Source organism: Hippoglossus stenolepis, chromosome 17 (genome assembly GCF_022539355.2).
Source record: "Hippoglossus stenolepis isolate QCI-W04-F060 chromosome 17, HSTE1.2, whole genome shotgun sequence".
In the NCBI taxonomy this organism is placed as follows: Eukaryota; Metazoa; Chordata; class Actinopteri; order Pleuronectiformes; family Pleuronectidae; genus Hippoglossus; species Hippoglossus stenolepis.
Genome location: NC_061499.1, coordinates 11,877,923 through 11,887,453, shown reverse-complemented (window position 1 = coordinate 11,887,453; position 9,531 = coordinate 11,877,923). Strand labels below are relative to the sequence as shown.

At 41.2% G+C, this 9,531-nt stretch overlaps 1 protein-coding gene across 1 annotated transcript; it reads left to right on the top strand.

Moving 5' to 3' along the window:
- Positions 1-4,753: 4,753 nt before the first annotated feature.
- Positions 4,754-9,163, top strand: sla1a (Src like adaptor 1a). The gene is made up of 8 exons (XM_035181932.2): positions 4,754-4,932; positions 5,350-5,441; positions 6,302-6,401; positions 6,615-6,701; positions 6,917-7,020; positions 7,572-7,703; positions 8,148-8,274; positions 8,558-9,163. Exons 1-8 carry the CDS (start codon positions 4,898-4,900, stop codon positions 8,757-8,759), a joined length of 879 nt encoding a protein of 292 aa, XP_035037823.1. The 5' UTR covers positions 4,754-4,897; the 3' UTR covers positions 8,760-9,163.
- Positions 9,164-9,531: the final 368 nt, after the last annotated feature.

The following is a 9,531-nucleotide window of genomic DNA, read 5'->3' as shown; positions in this document are numbered from 1 at the left end:
CTGCACACCTTACGCTGCAGCGCAGGAACGCTCGGTTTAATGATGCAATTAGCACAAGACTGCTCTTCATCCACTAATGGGTGCACGGTGTGATATGTGTCCGAGAGTAACCCTCAGGTAATGTTACTGACTTTGAGATTCCAAGTGGCACGTTGCACATTACACACATTAAAGTGAGTGAGTGGACACGTCATGCGGAAACTGTTGTGTTACGTGTCCGGTGGCTCTGCAGGGAGCTCCGTAAAGTGTAAGGCAACAAAATCCTCGATGACTTCTCAGCTGGTGCTTGGAGTTTAGAAGACATCGTACACACAACTGCATTGTGGGAAATGTAGGATCTGCTGTGTTTTTGAGCTGGGCCCATATTCAAGGCAAAAAGTTAGGATCTCTCAGGTTCTGCTGTATGTAGCCGTCTGCTGTTTTTAATCCGTTTCTGGCAAATCCCTCAACCACATGGAAGCACATTATTGAACATATTAAATACATGTTTTCTGACGTTTGCCCTTCTAATTGTATCTGCTTTCTGTCCATCGGGTCTTTATGCTCCAGCAGAAACTCGCCGAGCAAAGGAGGAGCAACTAAAGCACCCGTTTACAACAAATTCCATGTTGTTTTAAAACGTGTTTTTAATTTAGAACAGACAGGATGTAACAAACATATAAAACGACAACAACAGTGCGGCAAACAAAATGGAATTTAGAAAAGGAGGACATGAAGTCAATAAATAGTGGTGAGATCAGTAATGACAATAATTGAAAATAAAAAGCAGATTTATACAGAATATGCAAAATACAAATGTATAGTAGTGGACTGAAAAGGAACAGCCAAAAGTTCAACCATCCATCGCCACTAATTGTTTTATCCAGCACTGGGGTATTTTACTTGTTGAATGCTTTTAATTTGAAGAAGGAACTGTTTGGTTTGCAGTAGCACCAAATGAACAAAGCTCTGATCCAGATGTGGGAGAGTGAACAATGTGCATTGAGGTTAGTATCAATGAGGGAAAAAATGAAAAGACAGTAACACTGGAATTACGTGCTCCATCGTTCCCTGTGATCATTTCCACTCACGGAAGTGAGGGCGATTTTATAAATGGCGGATTTCCCCTTAAACAATTAAAACCATTATGTAGTGACTTGATTACAGGCTTTAAATACATTAAATGCTGAAAACAATCCAAGCGTAAATAGCATCAAACAAGGTTTATGAATGAGACGGCAGCGTAGCATCACAGCGGCACTTATGTGTGATTTACTACTTTTCTTCTGGGTATATGTTTGAAGGCCCTGCAGCCACAGCTCCGTGAAGAGCCTCCACTTAACTGAGTGTCATCACTCTGCCCTGCACCAGATTCTTTTTAATGGTGGTCGCGGTTCACAGTGATGTCAGTGATGTAATTCTCATGAGCAATATTTTCCGAAGCCATTAAGTAAGGTCTCATTAATGCGGCAGACTGGAATGAATGCTTCAGGTCTGGAAATGTTTTCAGGTCTGAAAGTTGTTGATTGTTGATTCACTGAGGAGGTTTGCTCGTGCTTCGCTGCCATGAAACACTGAACAGAGGACGAAGACCTCTGTGCTCTTCCTCCTCACCAACTCCGTGGTAATGACTCAGATTTCTTAATGCAATTTCATCCAATTACGTTCCCATTAAAATCCCCCAAAGGATTCGGAATGATGCTCGGGGAACAAAAAACGTTATTGCAGCTATTTCAAAACACTAAATAAGGAAAAGAGAAATAACACTGCTGCCAAAATGCATCAGAGGATTATTCAGACGGATCGTTTTTTGAGAGCTCGGAGGAATGCATTAATGGATGTGAGAAGCAGGGAGGGCTGATCACTTGCGCAGATGGTTTTGGTGGATAAGATGCTCCAGATGCCTGGATGACCCGCATACAGTAACCGCCTTGCATTAATAATTACAGGCTAACTGCTTGAGGATTTTGGGGCTTCTTTATATATATATATATATAAGTATTTTTGGCCTCAGAGGGCTTTTAAACCTACAAAGTCTGTGGATAAAACTGCGGCCGAGATACATTCACGCGCAACCAACACACGCCCGGTTCCTCTCAGGCCTGTGGTCTCGTGTCCAGTGGGGTCAGCCGTGCTTCTGTATTTAGACACTGCTCGTTGCAGCCAGTGAACACAACAACCACATGAGGGCTAACTACCGGTGTCCGAGCGTGTGGAATGTGTATTGTTTTTTAGGAAAAGAGGAGCCGAGGAGAGGTTTATAATAGTGGCACTCACCTTTTGCCAGCATGTCTTGGTTTAGACTCCTAGAAATAATAAAGAATGACGGAAATTCTTTTACAGCCAGTAATTTTGCAGTTTTAGACAGAGGGCGTGGTAATCACCTCTCCTTGGATCCTTCATACACTTTCAGACTCGGGCTCAACAACAGCCACCGGCAACTGCGGCCCATGCCAGGCACGGTGAGAGAGAATCTGTCTTTATGTGTTGCCCAGAAAAAGTGCTAAAAAAAATCCATGGCTGTCTTCAAAGGTGGAGCGTACAACTTCTCCTACATGTGTAATAAACTGGGAACTGAGACATCAATCACTCAGAGGCTCTTTAACAATTCCACATGACAGGTAAATATGAGCCTGCAGACCTGCTCACACCTGTTCCACTGCTTTCATGAGCATTTTGTGAATAAAGGTATTTCTAACATTCTTTTTGTATTCGCTCAAGACAAGGATCTAAAGGAAAAGATAATATTTTCAAATCTTCATTCATGCAATTCGCCAAATAAACACCGGGCTAATAGAGGAAACTCAGATGGGAGGAGGTCTCGATCAATTACCTTAAAATAACTGAGGAATACGTTTCTCATCTCCAGCCAACAAAGAGTCCATTGAGCTGGAGGTCAGTGTGCACGGCTCCACTGGTTGACTTTCACCTGTGTTATGTCTGCGAGGGACTTATTCAAAGAGACACATGGTCCTGGTGCGTTTCAGTGACAAGAGCCAGGACCTGAATAGAAAAACAGAAAATAAAACAAGCTCCGTCGTCAAGGAAGAAAATGTTCCAGAGTAAAGAGCCGAGTTCTTTAATATCCCGTGTGCTCAAATACAGAGTTTAAAAGTGTTACTGTCGAGTTGCTAAACTTATGCTTTGCCTTTCTTTCTTTCTATGGTGACTTATTTCTGTTTTCTTACACGTGCACTTCTTTGTCATTTATTTACTATTTAGATATGAATGCTGAACTTTGTTAAAAGTGGATTATACCCATGAAAGTTAATAACTCACTTTGTGGGACAGTTGAGCCTTGATGAAAGTATGCGCTCTACTGAGTACTTAGTTATTTAAAAGGGACCTTTCACACAGAGACAGTTATGTTGGCAAAAAGGTATGAACTTAAAATGAAACCAAAATCTGCATGGCTTTATAGCAGCATGTGGGACAACTTCGTTCTTTTCTTGTATCTGGGCTGAAGTACGAGAGAAACCTACTTTGAAACGTTCTAAAAATGTATGAATCTGACCACAGGAAATACTGCAAATTCTGCTGTAAAGATGTGAGGTCTTTACCCCACACCATCTACACGTTGACGGTATAGTTATTTTCATCTGAGGCCGATGAAGACTTCCTTCCTTCTTTGCAGCCACAACAGTTTGAGTCCTGGCATCAGACACCAGTCACCACCCACCAAGCCACAGTCACTTTTTTATTCTTCCCAGAGCAGCAGAAACATTCGAGTTCAGTCTGACGCACAGTTTAGCAACAGTTCAGTTTAGATGGAATGTGATGTCTGGTTCCTGTGTTCTCCCTCAAAGGAATATGTATATGTCTGTAATGACTCCGCTCCTTCACACACACACACACACACACACACACACACACACACACACACACACACACACACACACACACACACACACACACACACACACACACACACACACACACACACACACACATAGCAGGAAGCCAACAAAAGGAACACCCAGCTCAGTGTTTTGTCTGATAAAACTCTAATCACTCTCATGTGACATTTTTTCCTCAGACTGATATCTTCTTCTGTCTCCAATTTGCTTTTCCTTCACATTTGTGCACTCGGAGAGCGAAAGGTGGCAGGAGAAAGAGGTCTCGATGTGCAGGAGACTGATCCAGCTTTTAATATGGAAAATACATGAGCTAAGTTGCCTTGAGAGTCGTAAAGTGTGTCACAAAGGAATATTGTTATGTAACCAGGGATCTGAGGCTTCAGATTTACTCATTCCGTCCTTATACGAGAGTTGAACTTGATAAATGTCAAACGGAGAGTTACGGGAGACATTTAAAATTATATCTTGGGTCTGCACTGTCAGCACAGTGGCAGCAGGCCGACAAAACGTTACACAGAAGATTTAGGAGCACAGACCTACATTTTCAGGGGCTGTAAATTTTGTCAAAATAAAAGGATATTTGTTAGCTTTGGCAAAAAACAGGACTCAAAAATACTTAGCTGCAAAAAATTCAATAAAGATTATGTAAAAATGATGGAGATCAATGTTTTTTTTATTTAATCAAGCCATGAAGCCATGGGATATCAATCAAAAACCACAAAATAAGTTTTAAATCACATTAGTGTTCAGAATATCTTCCTTGAACCGGTTCATTTTCTTCATTTTCTACTTTTGCTTCTTTCTAACTCTAGAAATGGATATAACATACTTCTATAGATAACCACAGTGGCAGTATGTGGCATTAGCATGCTCCTCTTTCAAAACCTGCGCTGGCCCTCTTCCTCATTTCAATACAGGAAGTGTGTTTGCAGTCAGATGCAGAGCTGTCGCCACACTCTCTGACGGGTCATTCTTGTAAACTTCTGTGAACATGGTACTTCTCTAGTACCAAACACCGCCACCATGCCCCGTTCGGGCCATCATCTCTCGTACCACACTTGATGCCATCGCAGCAGGCGAACTATAAATCCAACAGGTAGGTGCTCATATTTCACTTCTGTACAGAGGGAACTGTCGACTCTCCATCCTGTCCAACTGAACACTGTGATGTAAGCCTCTGTTGAAATCCACGCACACACATGTGTAATTCTGATGAATCATAATATAAAATGACCCATGCTTTGCAATTTGAAAGCGCTATTGTAGAATTTTGAAAATTAAACAGAACTCGATGTTGCAATAGAAACATACACATCTAACCGCAGCAGTCCCATTTTGCAATGAGTCTCTTGGGGACATCGTGCAATTGTGAGTTTTTAGGAAGTTACAAACTTTGTGGTGTAGAGGCAGAGAGAAGTTTAGCGGTATGGAAACAACTACAGCTTGTTATACGAGTGGAAAATGCACCTGATTGGCATATTTACATCTCTCTGTCTTTCTGCTGTCACTTCAGGCTGGAGCCCATCTGGAGGATGGGGAACATGATGAAAGGTGGGATCGCCAGGGACAAGCTCGACACTGAGAGCTTTGACAGCTCTCAAAAGAGTAAGTTTTTAAATCCTTGATGACTTCACTACAAAAAAATGTAGTGAAGAAACCAATTTAGTTTTTGTTTGAAGCAGCTGAAGTAGTGTGAAGAGTTTGAGAATGGCGGAAGAACCTTCAGTGTATGGAGTCAAAAAACGGGTCCGGAGAGTTTGTGAGATGATTTGTCAACAAAAAGTCCTAGTTCAAGTTTTGCAGCTGTAGATATTTTGTGTGTGTGTGAAAGTGTTTAAATAGAGTGTGCGGGGCGACTGGTGGCGTAAAAACTAAACAAAAAAATATACAAATATGCCAAAACCCTTGCGATCTCTTTAAAGCTTAAATGAACTCTCTAGCTGCAAATGTGTTGCAATAGTTGCATTTCAAAGTGGTGACATTTTTAGAAGACATGAACATTCTGCCCATTCATTTCAATAGAAAATATTTATACTGTATATAGAATATAAAATATTTAAAGTGTGAAATCTATATGAGCTGAACATTTGAAAGTTGGAATGTAGTTTCTAAGCTGAAGCAAGAAGAAGTAGTGACGCATCAGAAAAGGTGGAAGTACTTGTAGCATTTACAGAGTTCATGTCCATAACAAATGTCGTAAGAAATGTGCTTTGCACCATCTGTGCACTGAAGTTCACTGACTTCTTGGTTGCCAGAAAGTGTTTACGTGCTTTGCAACATGCACAGCTTTGTTAATCTGATCATATCAGGAATGTCATAATAGAGTAAATTACACTGAGAACAAATTCAAACAAACACTCAAATTAATTGGCACAAAATTCTGATAAGGGTCTGTTGATTTCCAAATCAAGTCTGTGAAACATCGTGTGTCTGTTTGTAAATGGCATAAATATTGTTCTTGGCAGATTCTGAGGACAACACGGTGGTGGTGCTCCAGGATTACCCGTCTCCTGATATCAGCGAACCCATCTACCGGATGGGGGAGAAGCTCCACGTCCTCGCACAGTACGATCACGTTTTTTGCATTCTTGTTTAAAAAGAATCCAGCTTTCTGAACCCGGACATGCATTTTTCAGACAGAAGATCACAAATAAATATGAGGAAATAGAACCAGCGAAGAAGCTCTCACACAGTATGGAGAAGCTCTCACACAGTATGGAGAAGTGCTCACACAAAAGGTCAACTGTTGATTCCTCTTTGCCTCTTTTCATTGGTCAGGGAGGCTTATTGGTTGAGGGTTCGCTCCGTCCAAACAGGGAAGGAGAACTACATACCCAACACTCATGCGGCAAAAGTCTATCATGGGTAAGTTCAATAATACTGATACTATCCTCTAGTATTGGTCTACAGCTGGTCTTGTATTAGTGTACAAAAAAATCCCTAATATTTCTTCACCACTGTACCTAAGAGATATAATAGCCCGAGATATCAGTTATGATTCATGTGACAGTTTCAGTGGTGTAAACTGGAAAATATTCAGCGGTTAATCTGATCTGTGACTCATGTTTTTCCTGTGTCAGGTGGCTGTTTGAGGGGGTAGAGAGGCAAAAGGCCGAAGAGCTGCTGCTTCTACCTGTGAACAGAGTGGGTTCATTTCTGGTGCGGGAGAGCGGCAGGGAGAGAGGTGAGAGTCTGCAACAATCATCTTTTTATTTGGGATAAACTCTGGGTTTCAGTAATTGTTAGAAAGTAAAGGGTCGGCAGAGGGGAGAAGTAAGAAGTCACTAAATCAGACTTAAATCATGAAAAAGACGTTTTTTGCTGAAGGAGAGTGCGTGAATCTTGAGTCTGTAACTGATGAGAAAATGGTTTTCACCGATGTGTATATGTATTTCTGCCTGAATACATAGATTCGTAAGGATTTCCATTGGAGAGATTTTCTAAACACTTTTTCGTGTAATACAAAACAGCAGAAACATTATCACATTAACTAAAATGTGTACACGCACGAAAATCGCTGGTCAAAGCGCAACGAAGTGGAACTCCACGCCCAAATTTTTTTGCTGGCGACCTTTGATACTCAAACAGAAACACAGCTCAAACAATAGTAAAGCTATTCACTTATTTACATGTAGATAAGAAAATCTGTATCAATCTCTTGTACAATAAATATGAAGATAATACATAAAATCTGATTTGATATCATTAAGTGGATCGCGTGTTTGTCTCCTTCAGGCCAGTATTCACTCTCAGTGAAGCACAGGAACATAAAGCACTATCGCATCTTCAGACTGGACAACAGCTGGTACTACATCTCCCCCCGCCTCACTTTCCAGTGCCTGGAGGATATGGTCAACCACTACTCAGGTGGGTGGATGCACAAACCCTTCAGATAGCACAACTAATTAGACACACAGGCCTAAGAGTATAATAATAATAATAATAAGTGAAACGACACATGTAGAGCTGAACGCGAGCGCACAAACAGACTTCTGTGCAACCGCATAAACCGAGAATGACTTGTTGTGATCTACATATGGAACTGTTTCTTATCAGGTCGCATTTTTATAAATATATTTCCTGCTCTGACGAATCATTTTTGGAACAAAACAGGAAGTGACATACAGTATGCAAAGTAACAAAAAAAGTGTTAGCATTGCTTTCTGGAACATTGCAGTTGCTCTGGGCAAATACCCTCTTCACAAGTGTGGTTGGTGTGTGCTCTTGAGTAACAGAGTGTGACAGAGGTTATTGCAGTTATGGAACATAACAGAGAGCAGTGTTATAGTTACCCCACCTCTGCCTTCACAGACTCTGCAGATGGCCTATGTTGTGTGCTGACCTCTCCCTGTCTGTCGGCCGCGGCCCCTCAACCAGTCGATCCTGCAGCTCCGCCCGTTGTCATGCGACGCAACTTTGACTGGAAGAAAGTAGACAGGTACAATATGGGCTTGGTGATGATGACGGTGCATAATAATTCTGTCAGATAGTAGTTTGTTGTGTGTCAGCTTACGATGGTTTTGAATGTCGTAATAGCCAAGATTAGATGCAAGAATTTAAAGTAAATAAGGTTTGTTTCCATCTACATTTCTAAATATTGAAGCAGATTTTTATTCACCTGGATTAAATATCCAAAAGTAGACATGGATTGCAGATTTGAGGACATTCGTAATGCTAAGCTGCTCTGTTCTAATCGATGTCTACACCTCCTGTCATTGCAGGAGACAGCTGGTGAGCACAGAGAGCTGCAGCGACAACGTGGTGAGCTACGGTGTCAGAAACAGCATCGCCGCCTACTTGTCCTTCTCTGAGAATCAGGAACCTGCGCATTTCCGAGCAAGGAGCAGGAAGAAGAAGAGCAAATCCGTCTATGCTATCCCTGAAAGCGGCCTTCCGAACACTGAATTTGACGATGACTTCTAGAGGCTGCGGTGGGCTTCAAAGAAACTGGAATAGCTTCAAGCGGAGGGCAGTAGGGGGCATCCTTCTCAGAAATCTACCACTGCTCTAATGTCAGCAGAGGTCTGTGCTGAACATTCCAAATCATCATACTTCAACAAAAAAACGCAAAGTGCATGACACTTTGACTGAACTGATAAAGAAAGAACTAGGTTGCAGTGGACAACAGTGCAATTGAAATGTGATGTGTGTATTCTGCCTGTGAGCCAGAAACTGTCTTATATGTCATATGTGATTGTATCAAGAAGACTTGTAAACTGTGGGCGCTGTTGGGTCATATTAATGTCTATATTATATTTTGTCGCTTTCAAACCATCAAACCTATTCAAACCTGTGGTGTTAATAAATGTTGAATGGTTTAAAAGTCATATTGTGACAACAGTTTGAATTTGCATTGATCGTACATTGATTGTAGATATGCAGCAACATTAGGATTTAATTTAATTGTCATGTTTGTGTAATGCAAAAACCCTCAATTTTGGTCTCCACCATTATTTATTTGATCGGGACCGAACATGTAAAAGTATAAAAAGCACTACGTGTACTGTAAGCATGTCAGAGTCCAGCAAGAATGATTAATTACATCTCTAGTCCCTTTCACATACACATGGTCATTTGATCTTTTGTTTATATATTGATTAGAGCAGTTTTAAGTTCTGGCATTATATAGAGTACTAGGTGATGATACTAGCGTGGAAATCTAAAAACCAAACTCTCCTCTGACGTTTTCATATTT